General features: G+C 39.4%; 1 protein-coding gene across 8 annotated transcripts in view; it reads left to right on the top strand.

Moving 5' to 3' along the window:
• The window catches only part of ICE2 (interactor of little elongation complex ELL subunit 2), a 69,116-nt gene extending 47,095 nt beyond the window's left edge, over positions 1–22,021 (top strand). For 5 of the 8 annotated variants that reach the window (XM_049905483.1, XM_049905480.1, XM_049905481.1 and 2 more), the window contains 4 exons: positions 11,962–12,046; positions 13,424–13,474; positions 16,124–16,382; positions 20,797–22,021. In XM_049905483.1, the coding sequence (XP_049761440.1) occupies positions 11,962–12,046; positions 13,424–13,474; positions 16,124–16,382; positions 20,797–20,925 (524 nt within the window). In that variant the 3' untranslated portion in view covers positions 20,926–22,021. Of the gene's footprint in view, positions 1–11,961; positions 12,047–13,423; positions 13,475–14,005; positions 16,383–20,796 lie in introns of those variants that run through there. The other 3 variants (XR_007519851.1, XM_049905484.1, XM_049905485.1) reach the window with 3 other exon arrangements.
• The last annotated feature ends 4,912 nt before the right edge of the window (positions 22,022–26,933 follow it).

The raw sequence follows: 26,933 nt of genomic DNA, 5'->3' as shown, positions 1-26,933 counted from the left end.
AACACATAATTAAAAAAAAAAATAAACACATGTCGTAATCCTTCCATTCTAAGATACTCTGTTGTAAAACCACCGTTGACTTTTCTCTCCAGCTTTCAGCTTTCTTAAGCATAACATACATTCTGAAAAATGTCGGGAATGTAAATGTCTAGCTCCAGGAATTATTACAAAGCCAGAGCCCCTGTAATGAGTCCTCAGATTAAGAAGCAGAAAATTACCAGTGCCCCAGAAATTCCCCCTGGTGACACTGCCCAGTCATAGTCCCCTTCCTCTTCTCCAACAGTAACCACCGTTCTTGCTTCTAACATAGTGGTTTTGTTTTACCAACTCTATGCAAATGGAATCGTAAAGGAATATTCTTCTCTTTCTACCTTCTTTGCTTAACATTGTTTTTGTAACAGTAGTTTTTATTGTTTTGACACATCCCTTTGTAAGAGTACACCAAAATTTATTTATCCCTTGAACTCTGGGAGCATACTTGTTTCCATTTTAATGCAGCTTTGAAAATTCTTGTAAATGCCTATTAGTGTAGTGTACACACATTGCAGTTGGGCATATGCCTAGAAGTGGAATTACTGGGGCATAGTTTAGCATGCATTTAACTTCAGAAGATATTTCCAAAGTGGTTGTGCCGATTCGTACTTAACATTAGCAGTGTGTGTTCCAGTTTTCTCCGTATCCTTGCCAACACTTGGTCCTGTCAGTTTAATTTTAACCATCTGGCAGGTGTTCATTTTTAATATTTTATTGTTTTATTTGCCTTTTTCTGGTTATTTATGGGGTTGGACATCATTTCTCATGTGATGATTAATCATTTGCATGTTCAATTCAAGTTGAACGTAGGTTGCGAGTTGCCCATTCAAACCTCTTGTCTGAGCTGTCCGTTCTTTTCCTTTGTTGACTATATATGTTACAGATATTTTTGTCTTATTTTGTGATTTGCTTTTTCAGACTCTTCATGGTGTCTTTTTAACTTCATTGTAGTCTAATGTATTAGTCATTTCCTTTAGGATTAGTGCTTTCTTTGCTCTACTTAAGAAATCTTTCCTATAGCGAGGTCGTGAAGATCCTCTTCTCCATTATCTTCTAGGGGCCTTGTTGTTATTTTATCTTTTATTTTTAGATATATGTAATTTCTCTGGAATTCATTCTTTCAGAGGCTATGAGGCATGGTCACTTTTCAGCACCAGCCCCTTTCCCTGCTGCTCCCCAGTGCACCCTGTGTTACAGATATCCACGTGAACCTGATTCGGGGCCTCTCTTTGTCCTGGAGGCTACAACACACCATCCTTATTACTGAATTTCCTGTTCCTTCTACATTTGTTTGCCAGCCGCGCCCTCCCCCACGAGGTATTTTCATCAGCACTGCTTTGCCAATTTTTTTTTTTACATGTTGCTGTAAAAAAGTAGAATAGCACGTTTAGGAAACTACCTTGCAGAGGGAGGGCGTATTTGGCAAACAAACGTAGAAGGTGTGCATTATTTGCATAAAATACAGGACTCTAGATTTATAATGTGTTTTTACTACTTGGTAAACTAGATTTTACCAACTTTTTCTTCTTCAAGAGTTTCATGGCTACTCTTGGCATTTTGTATTTCTAATTTTAAGAATCAGCTAATGAATTTCTACCAGCAACAACGCAAAGATTGGGATTTTGTTAGGAAGTACTCTGACCCAATCACTGTGGAGCAGATTGACAGCCTTATAAATAAGTCTTCCTATCCATAAGCTTTACATATTCCCATATTCCTCCATTTGTTTGTATCTTTAATTTCTCTTAATATTTTGTGAGTTTTTCTATGTAGAGATCTTGCACTTTTTTTTTTGAATTCTTATTGTGCTTTAAGTGAAAGTTCACAAAAACTTACATATACCTTGCTATATACTCCTAGCAGCTCCCCCTAATGAGACAGCACACTCCTTCCCTCCACTCTTTCTTTTCGTGTCCATTCAGCCAGCTTCTGACCCCCTCTGCCTCTCATCTCCCTTCCAGACAGGAGCCGCCCACATAGTCTCATGTGTCTACTTGAGCCAAGAAGCTCATTCTTCACCAGTATCATTTTCTATCCCATAGTCCAGTCCAATCCCTCTCTGAAAAGTTGGCCTTGGGAATGGTTCCTGTCTTGGGCTAACAGAAGGCCTGGGGACCATGATCTCTGGGGCTCTTGCAGTCTCAGTCAGACCATTAAGTCTGGTCTTTTTATGAGAATTTGGGGTCTGCATCCCACTGTTCTGCTCCCTCAAGGGTTCTCTGTTGTGTTCCCTGTCAGGGCAGTCATCGGTTGTAGCTGGGCACCATCTAGTTCTTCTGGCCTCAGGCTGATATAGTCTGGTTTATGTGGCCCTTTCTGTCTCTTGGGCTTATAATTACCTTGTGTCTTTGGTGTTCTTCATTCTCCTTTGCTCCAGGTGGGTTGAGACCAATTGATGCATCTTAGATGGCCGCTTGCTAGCATTTAAGACCCCAGACGCCACTCTCCAAAGTGGGATGCAGAATGTTTTCTTAATAGATTTTATTATGCCAATCCTTGCACGTTTTTTAGAAGTGTATTTGTTGGTACTTGTTTATGCTGTTGTGATGTGATTTTTAAATCTTTAATCCTGTTTCTTAAAATTTGTTGCTAGTACGTAGAATTTATTTCCATATTGAGTTTGTATATTGACTTCGTATCTAGCAACCTTACTGAACTCACACATTCATTCTAGTAATTTATCTGTAGAATCTTTTTATTTCTTGTATCAAATTTTGGTAAATTATGTTTTTTGTTTTTTAAGGAACTGGTTCATTTTCTTTACATTTTCAAAATTATTGGCATAAGGTCTTCATAATATCCTGCTATGATCTTTTACTATCTATTAGCCATAATAATTACTCTGTAATATAATAAATTTGGATTTATGTCTATTATCTTAATATATTCTATTTGACCCATCTGTTCAGGGACCTTTTTTTCTCTTAATGGTTCCTTGTTGATTGATTTTTTTCGCTATTTCATTCTTCTCCTTATTAAGCTGTGCCTATTTGGCAATTTGAATCCACCAGACCCTTGGAAACCCTGTGGGGCAGTTCTGCTGTGTTTTGTAGGGTCACTATGAGTTGGAGTTAATTCAAGGGCAATGGGTTTGGGTTTTTTTGTTTGTTTGTTTTTAATCTTCTTTTTAAGCAATCAGCTGAGTCTTTAATTTCAATTATTGTATTTTTTACTTCTAGGTTTTTTCTTATGTAGATATATATGTATACACATAACTACTATAGTTCTCTGCAGAAATTCTCAATCTTGTCCTTTCTTAAACAATTAGGCATAATTATTTTTATGTCTGTGTCTAGTAACTCTGTATCTAAATTCCTTGTCTTTTCTATGTTTTTTCTCATGTTATATGCAAAATTATTCTTAATTGAGGGCCAGATACTATTTATGAAAAATTGTAGAGATAACTTGAGGCCTAGGAGGTTTTCTTCCTCTAGAAAGGATCGCTTTTGCTTGTTTTTGACAGGCAGCCAGCTGCATTAGCAGCCCTGGTTCACCCTAATCCAGTAACATGGATTGAGATGATCCCAGGTTTGGCTTTGGACCCTAAAAGTGGTGGTGTGTTTCCTGATTTTTGCTGCAGTGTAGCCACTCGGGACCTGTGCAGAAAAGAGTTAGTAAGCAGGCCTGAGAACATCTATCCTTAGAAAGGCCTGTTGCAAAGCCAGCCTTTGGCTGGTGTCTGGAAACTCGACTGGTAAACAGTTCCCTATACTGATTTAAAATTTTCTCTAACTGATAAGGATGGCTCATTGTGCCTAAACTGTTTGTACGAACAAGTGATTTATTCTGAACATCTGCCTTTTTTTCTGAGAGTCTAGGATCTTGGTGTGTGACCAGCCCCCAGTAAAAACCTTGAGCACGGAGTCTCTAAAAAGCTTCCGTGGCGCTCAGCATGGCTCATTGCTGGAGAAGTTAAATGTGTCCTGTGTGACTAGGGTGAGGACTCTTGGAAGCTTGTGCCTGGTTTCCTCTGGACGTCACCACATGCACCATTTCCTTGTGCTTTGTATCCTCTTGCTATAATAAATTTTAACCAGGAGCACAACTATATGCAGAGTTATTAAGCCCTTCTAATGAGTCACCACAGCTGTGGGTGGTTTCAGGGACCTCTGACGTAGGGTCCCAATTCTAAGCTTTAAGAGTTTACCTCATTAAAACTCCATTTTTTGTTCCTCTAATCCTAAAAGACTTGAAACTTCTGGTCAGTTTCTTAGCCTCTCAGTTCCCTTTTCCACATTTAACAGGCACTCCCAAGTGAATGTTGGCTCCTTTACCCACACAAATACGTTCCCACTGCTCTTTCCTGTTGCCACCAATAAGCTCTGTAATTTCATGACTTATGATGTCTATTGCCTCTCTTCTTGTCTTTTGTTTGTTGATATATTCCAAGTACCTAGAGCAGTGTCTGGCACACGGGGAGTGTCCACTAACTATTTGTAGACCAGATAAAGTTGGCTTTGGTAATTGGTTGAAGGAACAAAAGTCAAGGACAGGGAAACTAACCATTGAATTTATATTCTTTCTTCTATTTACTGTCCCAGGCAGGTACAAGGTGAACCATTGGGATGCACAAAGAGAATATTAGGATGTCTATTTATATTTAATTTTTTCTCTAAAAAGTAAAAATTAAACATTACTCCTATCAAGTGAATGGGTTGACGAGTGGTGTGCTGTCTTGGATGTTTGTCATAGAGTGCTGTCACACATACTATACAAGGTATCCTCAGTGTCTGCATAGTGCCCACCTTCAGGGAAGAATGTGTTCCCTGCCTTGCACATGAAAGGCCACCCCAGAGTTGTGTACTGAGCATTCTTGGTTATGCTGAGAAAGAGTGCCGGGATTGACAAAACCAAAGAAACCAAACCTATTGCCATCAAGTTGATTCCGACTCATAGCGACCCTATAGGACAGAGTGGAACTGCCCCATAGGGTTTCCAAGAAGTGGCTGGTAGATTCAAACTGCCAACCTTTTGGTTAGCAGCTGAACGCCATGTTGGTTTAGCATGCCCTACATTATTGCAGTGTGTATACCAACTATAGGGGCATCTCTAGGGAGACTGATTTTATTAGGAATAATAATGCAAATTTTTAAACACTTTGTAATGGCATTGAGAAGGATTGAGAAAATCTTGTAAATGACACAGGAGGTTTGTTGATTATTTTATAACAAAGTATTGTAAAAGTGTTGAGAAGGAAAACAGAAATTGTTGAACTTGAAGAACTTGTGTTTGCTTTAAATCAAGAGTTCTGACTTTGCTGACCATAATTCCTTGAATTTTAGGCCAGTTATTAGTAATATTAGTGTGTTGTTGTTAGTGTTTAAGCATATTCTGTCTCTTCAGAGTAAAGGTGGAGTCTTAATTTGGAAGAGCTGAGAAAGTACCTACTCTTTGAAAGAAATGAATACTATGGAAAGAACATTTTGAAAACAGACATTTGAAAATTTTTTCATTGATTTTGTTGCCAAACATGAAGACTGTCACTTATTATTGAAAACCTCTGGTATCTGTGTACTTTAACAACCTGGAGTCAAATTAGGGAAAAAAAAGGAAAAATCTCTTTTAAAACCTCACAAAGGACCTCAGGGATTGAGATACAGCCCCTATGATTTTCATTTAAAAAAAAAAAAAAAGCCTGATTAATGTCAGAGAAGATGGGCATTTACTAGTAGAATTTCAGCAAAAATCTTTGTGTAATTGATGAGTGGTGTTAAAAATACATTGTCCTACTTCAGTAAGGGTAACAATGATGTACCTTTTCCATTTGGACCTATGCCAAGAAATTTGGAAGACAGCTACCTGGCCAAGTGACTAGAAGAGATCCATATATTTGTCCCCATCCCAAAGAAAGGTGATCCAACAGAATGAGGAACTTATCAAACAGCATCATTAATATCACACGCAGGTAAAATTTTGCTGAAGATAATTAAAAAATTACTGCAGCAATACATCGACAGGAACTGCCAGAAATTCAAGCCAGATTCAGAAGAGGACGTGGAATGAGGGCTATCATTGCTGATGTCAGATGGATCCTGGCTGAAAGCAGGGAATATCAGAAAGATGTTTACTTGTGTTTTATTAACTATACAAAGGCATTCGACTATGTGAATCATAACAAATTATGGATGACTTTGTGGAAAATGGGAATTCTGGAGCACTCATGTAGAACCTGTATGTAGACCACTCATTCAAACAAAACAAGGGGTTATTGCATGATTTAAAATCAGGAAAGGTGTGTGTCAGGGTTGTATCCTTTCACCATACTTATTCAACCGTATGCTGATCAGATAAGCAGAGAAGCTGGACTACATGAAGAAGAATGTGGCATCAGGACTGGAGGAAGGTTCATTAACAACCTGTAACATGCAGATGATATAGCCTTGCATGCTGAAAGCAAAGAACTTGAAGCACTTACTGATGAAGATCAAAGACTACAGCTTTCAGTAATAATTACACCTCAACATAAAAAAAAAAAAAAAAAAACCTCACAACTGGACCGATAAGCAACATCATCATAAACGGAGAAAAGATTCAAGTTGTCAAGGATTTCATTTTATTTGCATCCACAATCAACACCCATGGAAGCAGCAGTCAAGAAATCGAACAACATATTACATTGGGCAAATCTGCTGCAAAAGACCTCTTTAAAGTGTTAAAAAGCAGAGGTGTCACTGTGAGGACTCAGGTGCACCTGACCCAAGCCATGGTGCTTTCAGTTGCATCGTATGCATGTGAAAGCTGAACAATGAATAAGAAAGACCAAAGAAATCAATACCTTTGAATTATGGTGCTGGCAAAGAATATTCAATTTACCATGGACCGCCAGAAGAACAAATAAATCTGTCTTGAAAGAAGTACAGCCAGAGTGCTCCTTAGAAACAAGGATAGCAAGACTTCATCTCATGTATCTTGAACATGTTATCAGGAGGGACCAGTCTCTGGAGAAGGGCATCATGCTTGGTAGAGTAGAGGGTCAGTGAAGAAGAGGAAGAACCTCAAAGAAATGGATTGACACAGTGACTGCAACAGTGAGCTCAAACCTAACAACAATTGTGAGGATGGTGCAGGATGGGGCAGTGTTTCATTCTGTTGTTGGAACCAACTCGATAGCACCTGACAATGACAACATCATGTTAATCTATTTTTTAGCTATGACAGTCATTGAAACCTGTAACAAAATGAACTTTGAACTAGATCTTCAAGTGGTTGTATCACACAATATGAAACCAAGATTTAAAAAAAGATTACAATGAAAAAATGATTAACAGTGCATTGCGTATTATTATGTCATTCTTTAAAAAAAAAAAAGTTGGTCTGTTTTAATTGTTACTAATGAGTAGTTTTAAAATTTTGGAGACCGCTGCTCTAAGCCAAAGAGAAAACTGAAGCTGAGGATGATGAAGTGACCTCTCTCTGAATGCAGAGTCCATCCACAGCAGGGCCAGCGTTTAGTCTTTGTGAGTGTGACGAACGAACCACCTCGCTATAAAACAGTAAAGAGCAAGGGAAGAATTTTGAGGGAAGGCAGAGTAGGAGGGCAAATGAAACAACACTGAAGTGGTGTTGACCTAACAGGAAACACAACAGAGAATCCCTGATGGAGCAGGAGAAAAGTGGGATGCGGACCTCAAATTCTAGTAATAAGACCAGACTCAATTGTCTGACGGAGACTGGAGGGACCCTAGAGGTCATGGCCTCTGGACTCTCTGTTATCCCAAGACTAAAACCATTCTCAAAGCCAACTCTTCAAATAAAGATTAGAGTGGACTATAAGACATAAAATGATACTGGTGAGGAGTGAGCTTCTTGACTCAAGTAGACACATGAGACTATGTGGGCAGCTCCTGCCTGGAGGCGAGATGAGAAGGCACAGGGAGACAGGAGCTGGTTGAATGGACACAGGAAATACAGGGTAAAAAGGAGTGTGCTGTCACATTGTAGGGAGAGCAACTAGGGGCGCATAACAATATGTGTATAAGTTTTTGTATGAGAAACTGACTTGAATTGCAAATTTTTCACTTGAAGCACAATAAAAAAAAAGTATTGTGTGTGTTTCAATATTAATCAGTGTAACTTAAGACAAATGGTTTATTGTGTCTTAGAAATCAGAATACTAAAATCTAACCAGAAGATTTCCAAGTGCTCATGCTCTCTCTCCCCTGTGCACTCAGTGCACCATATTGCTTTCATGGTTATGGCCTGAATTTTCTACATCCAGTCATTGCTAGCCCACTCCTCTGTTTGACTGAAGCATTTGATTGTCAGCCTTCCCAGTCCACTCCTGTAATCTCAAGACTTCAAGGAAATTTGAAGATCGTTTCTCTTCAGAAGTCAAGGTTGGCGATCATTGCATGAGATCTTTTAGAGATAACAGTGAGGATAGAAATTACCTGTATGATTCAGAGATTCAGATAAGGTATGTATCTGATAAGACACAAGTGCCATAAGATCCCAGTAAACAGCAAATAGTTCCTTTAACTGAAGGCTTCTTGGTTTACAGGACTCTAGTTCAGCAATTCTCAAACTTTAATTGTGCATCAGAATCACTGGGAGGGTTTTTAAAGTGGAGATTGCTGACCTAGAGTGTCTGGTTCAGTTGGTCTGGATTAGGGCCCGACACTTTGCGTTTCCAACATGTTCTCAGGTGATGCTGCTGGTGCTGCTGTCCAGGGACCACACTTTGAGGACACCCCTGTAGCTCAAGTAGAATAAGCATACTTGTTTGTTCATTTGCTTTGCCATGAACATGTTTCCCTTCTAGATTCCAGTACTCCTTTTATCCTCCTGCCCCATAAAAACATTAAGATTTACTTCTCTAAGAAAATTTCTGAAGTAGTTCTATCACAGCTTCTGTGTACACCCTCCAGTCTTATATAGCTGACATACAGCAGTCTTTATTCTGCACAGCTCTCATGTGCACAAATTACAGTCACTGTGGTGTATTAATTGTGAGAAATTGCATAAAGCACAGACTTCACTTCTGGCTCTCAGGTCCACAGACCACTACTTAAATAACAGATGCACAGTAATTCTGACCAAAAAGGAGAAAATGCAGAACAGAATTTCAAATTCTCAGAGAATCCAGACTTTATGGAGCCATGGAAGCTGAGTGAACCCCAGAAACTATTGCCCTGAGATAATCTTTAATCCTTAAACTAAAAGTATCTCCTGAGGTCAACTTAAAACCAAACAATAGTTTAACTAGTAAAGAATGTCTGCCTTGAGCGTTGTGCAATTTTAAAGACTATATGGGATAAAATTGAAAGATTAGGTAGGAACTGCTAGGGGACAGTGAGTTTATGTCCATGGGGGAGGAGCAGTTCGGATACGAGGGTGAAAATGGTTACGTAACCTGGAGAACATGATCACTGTCAATGAATTGTAGATGTAGAAATGGTTGAATTGGTGTATGTTCTGTATATATTCTCAACAACAAAAAATACATTAAAAAATGAAATAGCAGACGCACGTCATGGTCAGTGATTGATCGCTGCGTGTCTCTTATTTCATTCCCGTATAGGAAGCAGAGCCTGTAGTGCTGCCTCTTTGTCTACCAGTGATAACCCCATATGATATTTTACAAAAATGGGGAGGGAACTGACCAAAAAAGATGAAAGCTCATAAAGAAACAAGCGGTACTGCTGGAAGTGAAATTCAGATTGAACAGAGTTACAGAAGAGATAGCTGGTAACGAGAATGCTGACCCCGCTGCTGGCTGAGAGACTGGATATGCAGCCAGAGCCACCTGGTGAAGGGAGCTTATGGACGTAAATGGGGGAAGTGGGTGTGATGGAAAGGATGACGTCCCACAGAAATGACACTGGCATAAAATTTTACCTTAAAGGAACTTTCAGATGTGTTTCACAACATTGAAAGCACAAAGGATACAGTGTTGGAAGTCAGTCCTAACTTAGAAAGGATTATGACAGTTCACCCAGTCACAGAAAATGTCCTGGCTTTCCCGTCGTAAGTTATACAAGAAGGAGGAGGCGAGCACTGTTCACATTGCTGGTTTTTACAGAGAAATAGAACACTTAGATTCTTCGTGGCTCTAGTGTTTTGTAGTGTAATAACTGAATATTAGTTTTACTATTATTTTATTTTCCTATAGATTTATAATAGAGAATTTACAGTGTTTTGACAAAAATTTGAAAGGCAATGTAACAATCCTACATTTTCCCATTGGTTATTAAGACTGCTTTGCATGGTTTCAGTTTGCGTGATCATTTTTATGGTTGCACACTGCTGTGCGAAGCAAGGACTGCCTGTATATGTATATACACACATAGATGTGTATGTACGTATTTATGAATTAATGCATATTTATAAAGACTTTTTTATAAAGATTGTAAAGCAGTACTTCTCAACCTTGGCCCACATAAAAACGTTTGTACAGCACACTGTGATACACAGAAGAGATTGCTCATGGCTGACGCAATGGCCTGGAAGCTCCTGCCACCCCAAGCCCTGCTTAGCTGCCCCAAAGGCTAAAGTGAGAAATGTCTCAAGCTCATGCATCGCTTACTAGAGGCCCATGGGTTAGGAAGCTCAAAAATTAAGAGAATCATAAACTCCCTCAGGAGGTGGGCTCATATAGCACTTAGTATGATGTTCCATGTATATTTTTGACTGACCATATTTGATGTATACAATAATACATACTCCTCATTGAGGTTTCTTTAAAAAGGTAAGAACTGTTAATGAGTTTCCCCGTAGACATATTTAGTGGCGTATAAAAATGTTCCCTTGTGCTTAATATCCCCTTTCTACACGTGTTAAACCATTAAAATGTGTCATAGTTATTAGAAATGTCACTATATAATGAGTGTTGGGAGTGCAGAGGTGAAGTGAGGAACTTGACTTAGGAAATAACAAGTAGGTGTGGGAACAAGTGGTGTGTTGTCTTAGAAGGAACACATTTTGTGAGAATTTCAGTAATTCTTTTTATTCGCACAATGCACATGAAATGAAAGGGGGCTAGATAGGAAAATGAGATGTAAGATTTTATGCATTTTTTGTTGTCCTTCCTACTTACTGATGTGAACTTCCCAGGTAATATGTTTTGATAACTAAATATTGGGCATTAAAATATAAAATCGAAAGCTGTATTGTTTTTAGCATTGGTGAAAGTTATACTCTTTAGTCGATGTTTTTTAACTATGAAACAGTAACACGGTTTTTGTATTGTGATGCAGCGTTTAACTCAGCCCTATCTTCTATAGCACTCTTCCTTGGTATGTTTCAGGGCCCCCGTGTTGTATCTCAGCCTGTTCTGTTCTAGAATGTACACCTTACTTTTTAACATTGAAGTGCTTTCTTGAAAGTTTACTGTTTTGCCTTTTGGAATTCAAGCATCATCTCATGTTTGTAATAAAGTATGACTTTTTTTGACAGACTTTTTTTTTTTTAAGCTGTAGGAAATCCTGTGGAGTACTTTAATTAAAAGTAATAAACCAGATGTTTATAATCTAATTTTTTTCTTAGAACAAGAGATGTACCGAGCATGCACAGAGTGTAAATTTGGCTTTATCTACTCGCTTTATAATAGCCACATTTTTCTCTAAGAGATTTCTGTAAAAATGTGATCTTAGTTGAAATTAGAAACACACCAATATTTTAACAGTTGTTCTTAAATTTTGGAGTTAGAAGTGAATTTTGTATGTGAACATTTGTAAACTTATTGCATTTAGCAAATATCTTAGAATTAATACATAATTTCCTTTATAATATTATGTCATTTTTAAATACAGCTTTTTTTGCATAATAGTCTTAACAGAATGTATATTGCCCTTTTTTTTTAGAATGTAAAGATCCTTTCAAGCCATTAAAATTTTGTAAATACATCTTTAAGGAGATTGAATAACTTGTTGGATTTTTGTTTTTTAAATACTGTAATTACTTCTTTTTAAGTTTGATGTTTTGTTTTAGGTCATATTGATGCATTTACTTCAAAGCTTTTCCTGCTTGAAGAAATTACCGCAGAAGAATTAAAAGAAAAACTATCAGCTCTCAAGTAAGAAAGTTTACTTTGCCTGGGAACAGAAAAACTTATCAATATAATCGTTATTTTTCCTTTATCTCTAAATATTGGTTAAGTTTAAATAATTTATTCTCAAGACTTTTGATCCTCTTATACACTGTGGCTTCCCCCGACCTGGCATGTGACCTGTGTTAGTCATCTCCGCGTTAAATGCCGTGCCAGCAGCACCGGGCATTCCACTTAAGTTGGTGGAGGACAGAGCAAGAGAGTGGCTGGGCATCTGGGAGGTTCCTGGGAAGCACACATCTTACCCCTTTGCAGGGAAGGAAAGGGAAAGGACAGGCACTCTCTCTGCTCTCAGGAATATGTATACTGATTTGAATATCCTAACTTCCAAAAGTCTATCCTTTTACCAAGCATTATTTTTATGATACATCAGGCTGAAATGAATTTATTATACTCAGAACTCCAAGTGCCTAAATGCAATGGAAAATAACTTGTGAACGTTATTTTCTCATTTAAATCTCACACCTTGCTAGGAAGGGCTGGTGGTAGTGTCATCTCCATTTTATACATGAGGAAATGGGGACTTAGGGTGACTTGTCCCAGCGTGCACAGTTGAGCCAGCATCACAGCTTGGTAGTGAGTATGTCTGGTTCACCGCTTGGGATTAGAAGTCACCCTGACTTACTAGCAGCGTAACTCCAGCCTTGTAGCTTGACAGTTTTTTAAACTCCCAGATTTAAACTTGAACTCTGCCTGTACTTAAATATGTCCACTTCCATTGAAAGGACTGCTTCTCTTGAGAGGTAACTTGATATGTGAATAGGAAAGGTCTGCTTCTCTTTGAGAGGTAACATCATATATGTGAATAGAAAAGTGTTCCCGTACCCTGCTGCACCACTGCCCTCCTCTCCCAGTGAAAACCGCTTTTAAAAAAAGAAATAATAAAAGGGGTGATTTTAGAATACTAATGAAATATTTACAATAATGTCTTAGGTTTCATTTTTGGTTAACTACCCCATCCCCATCAGTGACTTTTCTGGCAGCAGACATTCAGAGTGCCCATCAGCTTCTCTGGAAGCTAACTGACCAACATTTCTAACAGGCAAACTGCTGCAGACTTTCAGAGGTACGTGAGTGGAACATAAAATAGTGGTCTCGTGACAGTTTCTCTGGCACGAAGCCAGGTACTTTATGATTATGAAGAGACATCAGGAAATGGCAAAAAAATTAAATAGATGTTATAATTTAATCCAAATGGAAATGAGCCTTTATATTCTGAGTTTTACCTGATCTTTTCCACTGGCTCCTTTTGTTACTGAGGGCAGTTCTCTTCCTGAGGAACTGCAATTGTTAAGAGTAAGCTTTGTGTGCTTTAATTGCATGTGAATTTCTTTTATTTAATAGGATTTCAAGTTTATTTAACATCCTCCAACACATCCTAAAGAAATTGAGTAGGTGAGTATTTTTTGGACTAGTTGCCTTGATATGCTGCTGGTCTTTTTGGATGAAAATTCATAGAAACTTTAAAAGTATGCCATTAGGAATAGATAGGAAAATAACTTAGAAACAGAGATTGATTTTATTGTGTGAAAGTTGCATTTGTAAAGATACAAGTAAAAAGATAACATGATAGTATCTGGCTTCAGTGAGCTTGCAACATTTTCCCCTAAGGCTATTGTATTAGTTTCCTATTGCTGCTGTAACAAATTGCCACAAAGTTGGTCCCTTAAAACAACACAGATTATTCTCTTACAGAAGTCTGAAATGGGTTTCACTGGGCTAACAACAGTGTCAGCAGGGCTGGTTCCTCCTGGGGGCTTTGTAGGAGAATCACTTTCCTACCTTCTTCAGCTTCTAGCACCACCTGTGTTCTCTGGCTTGTAGCCCCTTCCTCCCCCTTCAGATCGCCTGATTGCAGTCTCTGCTTCGTCATCACGTTGCTTTCTTCCCTTCTGTGGTAGTATCTCCCTCTGCCTCCTCTTACAGGACACTGGTGATTACGTCATGTGACCTACCCAGATAGTCCCGGGTGATGTCCCCATCTCAGAAGTCCTTAATTTAGGCATGTCTGCAAAGCCATGTAAGGTGACATATTCACAGGTTCAGGTGATTCGGGCGTGGACCTCGTGGGGGTCGTTCAGCTGCCATAGCTGTACTGTTTTAACTTTCAGGATAAAGATGCAGCATGGACCTCGTGATCAAAAATCTTGAGGGTTCGTGGCAAACCTTAGAATATGGGTTCTCTGCCTGATCATTTACCAAACTCTTTTGTTATGTGAACTTTTGCATTCCTCCCGTTAGGCCCTTACCAAAAGGTAAAACAGAAAATAACTCGGAAGCCTCAAAATCTCAAAGATCTAGTTTAACTGTCCCACTTAGCTTTCTGTGCAACTGGATGTCCGTTTCCTGGTTTGTAAAATGATGATGTTGAGCTCGGTAAGTCGCTAGGTACTTAGCAGTTCTGAGATTCTGTGACTTTGTGGCAGAGGTTTTATTCTATGTGTTCTCTTCCTCACGTGAAGCACAGTACTTATATATGGAATTTACCAGGTGCTTTTGAGATGTGATTATCGTTACCTTATTTAGTTTATTAGTTTCCATTGCTCTTGTAGCACATTACCACAGATTACTTAAGTGAAACAACAGAAATGTATATTACCTGAGAGCTCTGGAGTCTGATATAGGTCTCACTAGGCTAAAAACAAGGTGTTGGCAGGACTGCGTTCCTTTCTGTAGGCTCTGGTCAAGTTCCTCTCACATCCATCAGTGCGACCCCTTCCAGTCACATCTCCCTCTGACTCTCTCCGTCTCCCTCTTCCACATTTAAGAACCCTCTCATTGGACCCACTCAGATAATCTAGGATCATCTCTCCATTTTAAGGTCGGCTGACGAGCAACCTTAATTCCATCTGCCTCCATAGTTCCGCTTTACTGTAGGATATATTCCCAGGCTTCAGGGTTTGGGACATAGACTTGATCAGGAGACCATTATTCTGCCTACAGAGTTGTACGGGGCCACGTCCTTTGCGTTCGTATGGCACGTAACCCTTCTTGGAGTCTCTTGTTATTCTCAGTGAATTAAATACATTCCTGTGTAAACCAAAGTTCTCTTCATTTAAATGAAGGTAGTTAAGATACATGATTTTCTACTATCAAATCAGCTGCTTTTCATTTTTTTATATTGTATGGGGGGATTCCCCAGAGGATGAGAATAATTCTGTGGACCTCTTTTGCCAATACTTAGTACTTTTCCCTTTAAAAAGTTAATGAAAACCTAATTTATTAGGGCTGTAGGCAGATCCACATAGGTACAGTATGGTCAATCTTTATTTTTGATGGTATATTGTGGGAAAGAACTAATGTTCTCCCTTGCACTTTGATTCAGAGGATTACACAATCACAAAGAAGCACAGCACAGTAATCATATCCATTTAGCTCTTTATGGTAATTCACTGAATTCCTTAATGCTTTCTAAAAAAGGAAACATGGGGACTCTGATGTTCTGCGTAACTCAGGTTACCGTGGCAGTGGAGTGTCATGATTTAGGGACCAGCCTGTAGCTTTTGACTGTCTGGGTTTAAATCAAAGCCTGACACTTCAGAACTTTGGCCAAGTTGCTTAGTATCTCTAATTTCTGTTACTAGCCTTGTAGGGTTGTTATGGAGAATTTAATGAGAAAATGCACGTGAAGTACTACAACAGCAGAGAGTTGATAACAAACATCCAATGCTGTTAATAACGCTGTTACCATTGTCATCCTCAGAGGACCTCACATGGTTTTGTCATTGTCCCAGTAACTGTTTCTGCCATTTTATCTCCAGGTTTCAATTACTGAAAACCCCTCTGATAAATTGACTAATAAAACAGTAAAAAGAAAATAATCATATTTTCTGAACTTTGGAGCAAGAATTAAAAATCTGTGGCATAAAAAGGGATGCAGATAGTTAAAACGATCTCCAGAACTTTTTTGGTCATGAAAGTATTGTTAGAGGGGGTGTCCCTCTCCCGTGATTGTTCCCAGTTTTAGTAGCAGCTTGTATATGAGGAAGTGCTGTTGAGAGGGGCACACTGAGCCCAGGCCTGAGTTTCATTGTGTGGATTTAGCTTGCAGGAGGGTTCCTACTTGTTATCTCACGCAGCAGAAGATTCTTCGCTCCTGATCTACAAGACCTCCGATGGAAAAGTGACCAGGACGGCGTACAACTTGCATAAGACGCACTGTGGCCTGCCTGCTGTGCCTTCCAGTCTCTCGGTTCCCTGGGTGCCATTAGACCCCAATCTCTTATTACCGTATCACATCCATCACGGAAGAATACCTTGTACTTTTCCACCTAAATCACTAGGTCCCACAGCACAACCAAAGGTAAGTTTTTTTTTTTTTTAATGACATGTCCCTTTAAGATGTTTAGTATTAGTCTGTTTCACTGATGACACAGTATTTCAACCTGAAGTCCACATTTGGCACATTAATCATGGCAGCACTCTGAAAACTATATCCATAGGGGGCCTAGGTTAACTCCTGTGCTCTGCTGAGCCTGCCTTTTATGTCAACGGAACCTTCTCTGTGTGCAAGAGTTATAAATCATTTAAAGAAAATTCTATTGCCTTGCCCAGTGGGGCCATGGGTAATGTATCCACAAAGCCAAATCCCTGTGTTTTCATTAAAAGCGAATGTAATTTTAGTGATGTTTATTTATGTGTACCCTCTTTAATTTTGTAAAAGATTTAAGGCAGTTTGCAGAAGAAAACGTACAATTAAAATTGGTAAGTAGGATATGGAAAAATATAAAAGCAAATTTTAATAATTAGTGAATGAAGTATTTTATTAAAAGTACAGCTTAAGTATTAAGGACTAAATTGTATTTTGCTAAGTATTATATAACTCAGGATATTTGCTGAGTTATAATTAATGCTACTCAGTAGAATACTTCCCACAAATAACAGGTGAATGACATTTTTTTTACCTGAAATTTTTGTAAAGCCGTGGCTACAGATAGTCTCCATCGTGTCATTCGTAATATCATATAAAAAATTCTAATTTGAGGTTAGTTATAGGAAAAGTTTTGTTTTCTGCAAAAAAATTTAAATATACAAGAAAGGAATACTCAGTATATATTTTTTCTCCCTGCTGCCAAAAAACTTTGAGTCATATTTATTCCCCAAGTTCTCTAATTTTCTTTATGTGGTTGCCTTAGACCATCTATTGCTTGTGTATCCTGTGGATATTCTGTTCTTTTTTTCTTTCTGTATTGTACTAAATTGTTCTACAGTGTCCTCAAGTCCTTTTGAGAAATAGCTGAAATACAAGTATTGAGGTTTTTTTTTTTTTTACAATTTACACTGAGGTGGTTTATATGTTTCTCAGTTGTGTACCTTAATGCTACTGTTGGGGGTATCTTTTCAGAAATGAGAGCTCTTTTCACGTTCCTAGTTGAGTTTGGCAAAGAAAAGTATAAATGTGGTTAACTAGTTGGAATGAGTGAGAGAATGATGAGAGTCGTTATTAGCATTTTGAACTATTTTATCTACAGTTATGGCTATTTGCAATTTGACTTGAATATAGGTAGTAATTTTTATAACCTTCTAAGGTAAAATTTTCTGAACTATAACTTAAAAATAATAATTGCAGAACTCTTTTTGAAGGATTTATGTTCTTTCTAGGAGAATAATTTTTTTTTAATTTAGAAACTCTGACCCATAAACATGTAATTCTGTCTGCGGATGGCTTACTCCTTTCTAGCGAAAATGAACAGTTTAATACCTTGACATTCAACAACTTTTAAGTGAAAGTAAAGAATGTATTATGTATTATGTTTGCACAAGGTGTTTTCTAGAGTAGAAGTGCGCTGTATGGTTTCCTAGGCTGTAATCTTTACAGGATCGGATCACTAGGTCTTTTCTCCTGCAGAGCCGCCGGTGGTTTCAAACCACCAGCCTTTTAGTTAGCAACTGAGTGCTTTAACCATTGCATCACCAGGGCTCCTGAGAATTACCCTACTTTCCTCTTTTACATCTTCTTACCCAGGCCATAGAACGGGACTTTGTAGCTCCAGCCAAACTAGACAAAGATAGGAATTCTAGCCTTAGCAGCAATGCGGAAAGACCAGAGCTTCAGGAAACCCAAGGAAGCAAGACCCTGTATAAAGCATAAATCACCTACATATTTTCATGGTGTAAAGCTGTATATAGCAAATGTTTGTGCCTCAACTATGATTCCTTAGCCCCCTGTCCACTGGAACTCAGCTCTTTATATAGGGCCTTGGTCCTATCCCTGAGGAACGACACCGCAGCGTGACCTGCATCTCCCTCCCGACCCACTGCACGAAGCCTGCACCGGAGGGCCCCATGTGCTTCATGTGCTGCTCCTGACACTGCCACCTCCAGTCCTCTCGCGCTGGTGCCATACCTGTCGCTTCCTCCTTCCACAGCTTCTGTAAGAAGCACTCTTTACACACAGGTACACACACACGTATACGATCTCACAGTGGAAGTCTTCAGAATGCTTACTTCCCTCACGTATGTGCATTAGGGTTGTTGCTCTGTTGCTGCCGGTTGCCACGGAGTCATGCACAAGGGGATCGAGCCGTTGTAATCCGGGGGGTTTTCATTGGCTGATTTTTTGGAAGTAGATCACCAGGCCTTTCTTCCTAGTCTGTCTTTAGTCTGGAAGCTCTGCTGAAACCTGTTCAGCATCATAGCAACACATAAGCCTCCACTGGCAGGTGAATGGTAGCTGCTCTTGAGGTGCATTGGCTGGGAATCGAACCCAGGCCTCCAGGATGGAAGGCAAGAATTCTACCACTGATCACCATTGCCCCCGATAGATGCAATTAGTGTTGTTGGTATACCCTTATAGGAAATCCCATTGACTTAAAATCAGCAGTTGAATGGGGAGTAGCATAGATAATCTAAGCGTCACAGCAGTTTTCTAATCAGCGTATTACAAAAGTTCAGCAGATTCAGACATACTGGCAGACTCAAAACCCAACTCAAATTTGCCCTTTCTATTCATCTAATTGTAAACGAAAAAGTGCCCAAAAGACAAGATTCTGGGAAAGGGAAGCTGGAGGCTGGTCCGTTCTAGTGAGCCACGAGCTCACTAGAGCAATGCCAGCACTATTTCCACAAGAAGAATCCCTGGGTGGCGCAAACAGTTAACCACTCGACTTCTAGCTGAAGGGTTGGCAGTTGGCAGTTTGAACCCACCCAGAGTCGCCTCAGAAGACAGGCCTGGCGATGTGCTTCCTAAAGGTCCCCGCCTTGGAAACCCTACAGGGTTTTCTACTGTGTACACATGGGGTAGCCGTGAGTCAGAAAGGGCTCCATGGCAACTAACACCACCCCGAGGAACGTGCGTGTGCTGGAGTTACAGGATCACCCGTCGCTCCCAGGCCTGGAATTCAGTGGGCATGATGCAGAGAAGCAGAAAGGGTGCGGGGTGGCTTAGACAAAGGGGCAGATATGGGCGGGTTCTGGGGAAGTGGTTTCAGGCTCTACCACTTTCCTTCTTCTCTCCGGTGCCGACCTTCACCGTTATCCTTTTTAAAAGCTTTATGCTCTCTCAGTGGCTGAAGAAGTTACAGCATTTTTACATCTCATCTTCAGGAGGACGCGGATTAACAAAGGACTGTGTCCTAGGAATTGACCTCCTCTGCCCCTGAGGCTGTGAGCTAGTCTGTGAGCTAGGAGCTGACCTCCTCTGTTGCTGAGACTGTGAGCTAGTCTGTGTCCTAGGAGCTGACCTCCTGTGTCCCCAAGACTGTGAGCTAGTTCGTGAGTTAGAAGTTGACCACCTCTGTCACCAAGACTGTGATTTAGTCTGTGTCCTAGGAGCTGACCTCCTCTGTCCCCAACACTGTGAGCTAGGCCATGAGCTAAGAGCTGACCTCCTTTGTCGCTGAGACTGTGAGCTAGTCCGTGTCCTAGGAGTTGACCTCCTCTGTCCCCGACACTCTGAGCTATACCATGAGCTAGGAGTTGACCTCCTCTGTCACTGAGACTGTGAGCTAGTCCATGAGCTGGTACTCTGAGGAAGAGTAGGCATGAGGAGAACCAGCGTAAGAGTTTCTTCCTCATACCGCACACCCCTGCCTCTTCCCCTTTTCCTAGCCTCTGTTTCTCTTATAATTTTTCCTCCCCCTTTTTCTTGCATCCACTTCTCTTTCATCTCTTCAGTTTTTTTTTTTTTTTCTTTTCTTCTTAGGTTCTCCTCCCTTTTCACTTTTCTTTCATGTTCATTCTTGTTTCCTTCTTCCGTTTTGGACTCCCCTGTTTCCCGCAGCCTTTGTCTCGTTCTCTCTTTTCTTTTCCTTCTTCCTTATCTTTTTGTCTGTCTTTTCTTGTCCATGTTATTTTTTTATGACCTCGACCTCCTTATATTTCCCTTCTCTTCCTTCACATTTCTGATTTCTTCCTTCCACTGGCCCTTCATCTTCATTATTGCAGATGAACACACACTGCTCAGAAGGCCTGTTGTTCCCTCGTTTTCTAATTTGACGTTTTAGCCTCCTCCGAATTTAACACAGAGTGTGCTCCCCCTTCACATCTCTTCATGCCACCCTGATCTTCTGTCCCCTTCACTGATGGTTACTTACAAGTTCAGTGCTTTGGAATTCTGTCAAATGAAAACTTGTTCAGAAACAGCCAAGTGGTTGAGGATTAAAACTACCTAAAGGATCATTTACGAGGTGATTAGAAGCTGTGTAAACTATACGGACCTGACTGGACACAGGTGTGCTGTCAGTATGTTAAGCTATTCTTGGCCTCATCTCTCTTAGGTTGCTGGAACAAGAATGCAGACGCGTAGCCGCAGGAATCCGGTTTCCATGGAAACCAAAAGCAGTTGCCTGCCTGCTCAGCAAGTTGAAAATGAAGGAGTGGCTCCAAATAAAAGAAAAATAACTTAAGGGCTGTACCACTGAAAATGAAGTTCCAGAGAAAACCAGTTCTAACAATGTTAAATTTAGAAAAATGTGAGGAGAAATATGCCTAAAAGAGCAGTAGGCAAGAGGAAACTTTTTATTTGAGTGACCTCGCAAGTTCCTGGAGTGCCTTGAAAACCTGTGTTGGCCATGTGAACTGAAAAGGAATGTTACACTCTTAACTCTCATGTTTGAAGAGAATCTAAATGTGTTTTAACATTCTCATGGCAGGGAAATAAATGAGAAAGAAAAATATTTTTATAGTAGACCTTTTCTAAATATTGTAAATAGGAAACAAATTTGCTTTTTTCAAGCACAGCATTTACCATTATATATTATTTTAATAATTTAATTACATCTCCATTCTGTTGAGATTGGCTGAAAAGGTAAAATCTTGCCACTGTATTTTTGAGCAGCGTGACCCTGTTTCTGACCTGTTGTGACCATTTTTATATATGGCTTTCAGTGAGAATTGTTGCAGGTTAATGAAGCTAATAACAAAAACCTTTGTGAAATTTTATTGCAGGAGCCCAAAAAAAAAACCCTGCCTCTGATAAGTCACAAGTTATGTTTTCTTGTGGTGCAGCCATCAGTTTGTTAAAAAAAACCATTTGTGGTTTAACAGGTTTGGCAAGAGTGCCTCTACCTCGGGGCACACACCCCAGCTGAGTACTGACACGCACTCCTGAAAGCAAAGAGATGTTTGTTTTCAGAAAAATCCCTTTATGCCCACTGAAAAGGTTAATGTGTGGTGAAAACATAAACTGTTTTTTCCTCATCTATGTTAATTACATTTTCCAGGCCCATATTTTAAAGAGTTGAATGTGAAAAGGGGTGTGATCAGCTGACATTACTGTAGCCAGTTTGGACTTAGAAAAATTTTAATTTTTGCATCCCTGTTATTATGCACTAAAAATTTCAGAAATCATGTGCGTCATCTGTGAAATACAAGCTTTCTAATCCAAGGCAATGTTTGCTTTGTTTTTGAATTTTTTTAATGTGTTTTATATCAATACAAGAAAGGAGGCCTTTAAAAAATTGTCAACTATTATAAATAACAGTTGAGAATTTTTATCTTCAACTACCAAGTTTTCTGTTTTAATTTTTGGTCGGTTATAAAATTTTTTTAATTATTTAGTGAATAATAGTAAAGTTATTTTATGTATTTTAATATATCATGTTCTCATTCTGCAATTCCTTTTTTAAGTGATTAAGGTTTGTTTGGTATTTAATTGGTATGATCTTTTTAAAAAAACCTTATTTTAGTCACATGTCCCAGAAATATTTCAGTCCTGAATCATTTGGCATTGAGCCAAGGGAGAGGCAGGACTTTCCATAGAATTTCTTCTTTTTACAAAGCTGGACAATGATTGCTTCAGACTTCGGAATACCAGAAAGACTTGGCTTTCGTTTTTTCCATACTGTTTTTCCCGTTGTAAAATATGTGGTCTTATAAGTGATTATTTTGCAGTTATCTTAGCCATACATTTGAGTAAGTAGTAATATATATAAACTTAATTTTCTACTTTTGTTAAATCAAGCATTTTAATATATATATTTGATGATGTCCTGTATTGTTTTTCTTGATTTTTAGTACCGAAAATACATAAGCAAGCAAGTAACGTTGACAATATGAGCAAAGATATTTAAAACAAAACAGAATGGTTACAGCCCATGTTGGCAAGGATGTGATGAACCTGGCCCACTTATACTTCAGTGACGAAGCTAAAATTTATGCACACCTCCTGTAACAATTCAGTAAGCATTTGTGTACAGCTGTATGGCATGCCATCGAAAATAGGTCCCCACTGTTACTCACTCATGAAGTTCTTTTTCACATATTACGATATTTATTTGACTTCATTATCTGTCTTCTTCAATAGACTACAACCTCCACAAGGGCAAAAACCTAATAGCTTTGTTCAGTATTGTATAGCAAACACCTGACATAGTACCTGTCATGTAGTCTCTCAGCATAAGTTAGATGCATGAATAAATCAATATGTAGATGTCAAGGATTTTTTAAATTTTTTTTAGAAGCTCACATTCCAGTAGAGGACATAAGCCTGAAGATAAACAATACTGATCTATACAATAAGCTGTGATACAGTAATGTAATAGACACATCTAACCCAAACCTGATAGTTAAAGGGTTTCTGAAATAAAACTTGAGCTGAGTCTTTTAAAAATGAGCAGGAGTTGTACGGAAAGCATGAAAGATGGTCCACAAAGAAAGAAGAGCAGCATGTGCAAAGCATGAGAGATGGTCAGATTGGAGGATGGGAATTTGAGAGGTGAGAGAGAGGTACAGGTCGGGGCAGACATGCCATGCTAAGACACTGGTCCTGAGCAATGTGGAACCAGGAATGGATCTTAATAAAATGATCATATATATATATATATATTTGGAAAAACTCTTGTGGGCATTAGTCTAGAGAATGGAACGCAGCTGGGAAGGGTGGTTGTTGTTGTTAGGTGCCATCAGGTCGGTTCCGACTCATGGTAACCCTATAGTCGCTGGAATGCAGCTGGGAAGGATGGTAGGGAAGGAGAAAAATGGGAACACTGCATTGTAGTAATTCGAAAACAGGCCCTGAATTAAAGCAACAAGAGTAGGTGTGGGCTCAAGTGATACATAAGAGAAAAAATGACAACTTGGTGATGTAGGTGATAGGGAGAGCCAAGTATGACTGCCCAGTTTCTCATTTGGGATACTGGGTAAATGATGGCCCTATTCATTGAGAAAATCAGGGGAGGAATGTGGTCAGAGTGGAGAGAAAGTTAAAAAAGTATTTTCCTTAACCATTTCTACTCCTTGAATTTAGGGTTTGGGTGCTGTTTATCTATTGCTACTTATATTGCACCAAAACTTAGCTATCTAAAACAGCAAACATTTATTATCTCACAGTTTCTGAAGTCCAGGTGTGGTGTAGCTGGGTGCCTCTAGCTCAAAGTCTCACAAGGTTGAGGTCATCTGAAGGCTTAACTGGGGTTGGAGCATCTGCCTCCTAAAGTCTCCCTCACATGGCTGTTGGCGGGAGACCCCCATTTCTCCCAAGTTGTTGGCGGTAAACTTCAGGTCCTCACCGCATGCACCCTCTAGGTCTGCTGGAGTGTCTTCACAACATGGCAGCTGGCTCCCGCAAGACCGAGCAATCCAAGAGAGAACAAAGAGGAAGCCACGGTGTCGTTTATGACCCAGTCTTGTAAGTCAAACACTGTCACTAAAAGTCTACACTCTTAGGCTCCGCCTCTTGAAGGGAAAAGTATGAAAGAATTTATGAACATATTTTTAAACCACCACAGGTGCTGTGAACAATTTGGGATATAGAAGAAGAAACCAGTTCAGTGTGGACAGAAAAGAGAGGACACTTTTTAATGTATTATCAATATGTTAAATCTGAGTAGACATAATTGATACCAAAGATAGTTGATGATTTGGGTCTGGATTAAACTTCCCACAACTGTATTTTAGAGAGGAATTTAAAGAAGAGCATGATCACCTGATACTACTGTAGCCAATTTGGATTTACAGAGAAAGGAAATTGTTTAATTTTGGGGTTCCTGTTACTTAATGTGCTCTAAAAGTTTCTCATCAGTACAGATTTGGGGATCATTGGTGTGTCTGTGGTGATTAAAACCAAGGAAAAGAAGAGGATGACACAGCAGAGGTGATGGCAATGAGAAGGGGGCTGTGAGCGGAGCCCTGGGTAAAACCATATAACTGCAATGAAAGGAAAGAAGCCATTGGCTATTAAAAAGCCTTAATAGCTTCAAGAAGAGAAGTTTCATGGCTAGTATGGAACTCTGATTTATAAACATGAAGAAACAGAAAGTGGAGACAGTGAAATTCTTCATTGCCAACTGATCAGCAGAAATTGAAAATAGCATTCATTGCTCCTTGGATCTTCTTTTGCAGATGTAATGCAAGTTAACACATTAATTTCCTTTAACCAGTCCTGCTTCTTGGATTCCGTAACAACTTCAAATCCATAGCATATAAGGAAGAGGAGCAGGTATAGGGCCAACAGAGGGAAGAGAACATTTTCCTTTCTTTTTAATGTTTTATTACCAACATGCTAAATGTAAAGTTTCTGAGGGACATTCAGGTAAAGATGTTTGCTGTATGCCATAGCTATCTGATGCTTTTTAATCAAGCCTTGGAGTATTTGATAGCAAGATTTATTGAGTTTCTCATTGAGAGGTAGAGATATGAGGAAGCATTTCACCGATCCACACTCTTGCCGTGTTCCTGGCTAACGTGAAGGCATCTCATCAAGATACATAAAAGTACACACACTCAAACATCTACTTGGGGCTTGGGTCTCACCTGCCAGGCAGAGCTTACAAAAAGAATTGAGGCCTAGGCCTTGTTTCTAGGCCCAGAATCTAGGTTGCTCTGTCAAACAGGAAGATGCCAACAGTCAAGGGTTCACCCTTGGTAGGTATTAGTGTTTGTTTTAAATACACAAGCTCTGTCAAAAAGTGGTCAAGCAAGAGGTGCAAAACAGTTATTTTTTATTTATTTACTTTTGCTGTAGGTACATGGTATAGCCGGTTTAATTCTCTAAGAAATGAAGAAAAAAAAAAAAAAGCCTGAGTATAAATCGTTTTGTAAGTGTAGAGATTCTGTGATACTAGGTTGAATCCAACCTCTTACTTGAGACTCTGCATTTCTTGGGGGGGAAGCAGCGATCTTTTCCGTATTCCCTATCCTAGGTTTTGCTTACCCGAAAATATACAACACAGGAGCAAACGTGCGCTTTAATCTTACGAGTCACGCTTAGTAGGGCCAAATCACACTGATGCTGTGGACTTCCGTTCCCTCTAGAGCACCACATTAATGGAACAGCAGCTCCAGCCAGGCTTTACCTTCTCACCGATTAGCCATTCGTGTCCCTGCCTGCATGATTTTGCTCAGGAAGCTACATCTGCTTGGATTTATTATAAAAAAAAAAAAAAATTTTTTTTCTTTATCAGAACCTTGCAAACCCTGGTGGCGTAGTGGTTAAGCGCTACGGCTGCTAACCAAAGAGTCGGCAGTTCAGATCCACCAGGTGCTCCTTGGAAACTATGGGGCATTTCTACTCTGTCCTATAGAGTCACTATGAGTCAGAATCAACTCAACAGCACTGGGTTTGGTTTTTTGGTTTATCAGAACCTTACCTGTCGCCTATCAAATTGATGATGCATTTCTGAGCATTCATTGGTGTAATGTGTTAAACCGATCTCATGAGGTGTAAAGATGAATCAGATTGGTTTCTGCCTTAGGGGTATTCCCTGCTCTGGCTGGGGATAGGGATGGGCACGGTTAGCTGTAACAAAGGGCAAAATGTTCCCAGAGAACCTGGGAGTAAGAGAACCGTGTGGTACAAGTGACATCTAAACTGTGTTTGAAAGACAAGGAGAAGATGAATATGGACCAAAAAGGGAACAGGGCACTGCAGCATGAGGGGAAATCAGATAAAAGGTGCTGATTTTAGGAAACAAGTATGCTCATGACAAGCGTGGGAGTGAAAGATGATAAACAGGAGAAGTTGAGGAGGTAAATTAGCGCTCCGTAGTGGAGATCTTGGATGTTATCCCCAAATAGTTTGATTTTATTCTGAAAGCAATGAGACATAGAAGGCTTTTTGAACAAGATGCCAATCAGTTTTAGGAAGGTTACAAGAGAATTATTTAGAGAGGAAGAGGACTGATAACAAAGAGATGTAGATGAGAAAACCATTTCAGACATAGCACTGATCAGATTCGGCCCTCCCCCGAAAGGAAGGTTTCCTCAGACACCATGCTGGGTGTTCGGAATACAAAGATGAATTAGAAGCCCTCAACTGTTCACAGTTTCATGGAAAGAGACAGCTAAACAAGTACAGAAAAAACAATACAGGTATTGTAAGTAGACTACATAAAAGAAGTAGGGGTTGCTTCTACCCACAGGTGTCCAAAAAAAAGAATTTTTTTTGTTTTGTTTTTTTAAATAAATAAGGTGATGC

This window comes from Elephas maximus, chromosome 13 (genome assembly GCF_024166365.1).
Source record: "Elephas maximus indicus isolate mEleMax1 chromosome 13, mEleMax1 primary haplotype, whole genome shotgun sequence".
Lineage (NCBI taxonomy): Eukaryota > Metazoa > Chordata > Mammalia > Proboscidea > Elephantidae > Elephas > Elephas maximus.
Note: the sequence above shows the minus strand (reverse complement) of the source record. Positions and strands in the feature narration are given on the sequence as shown.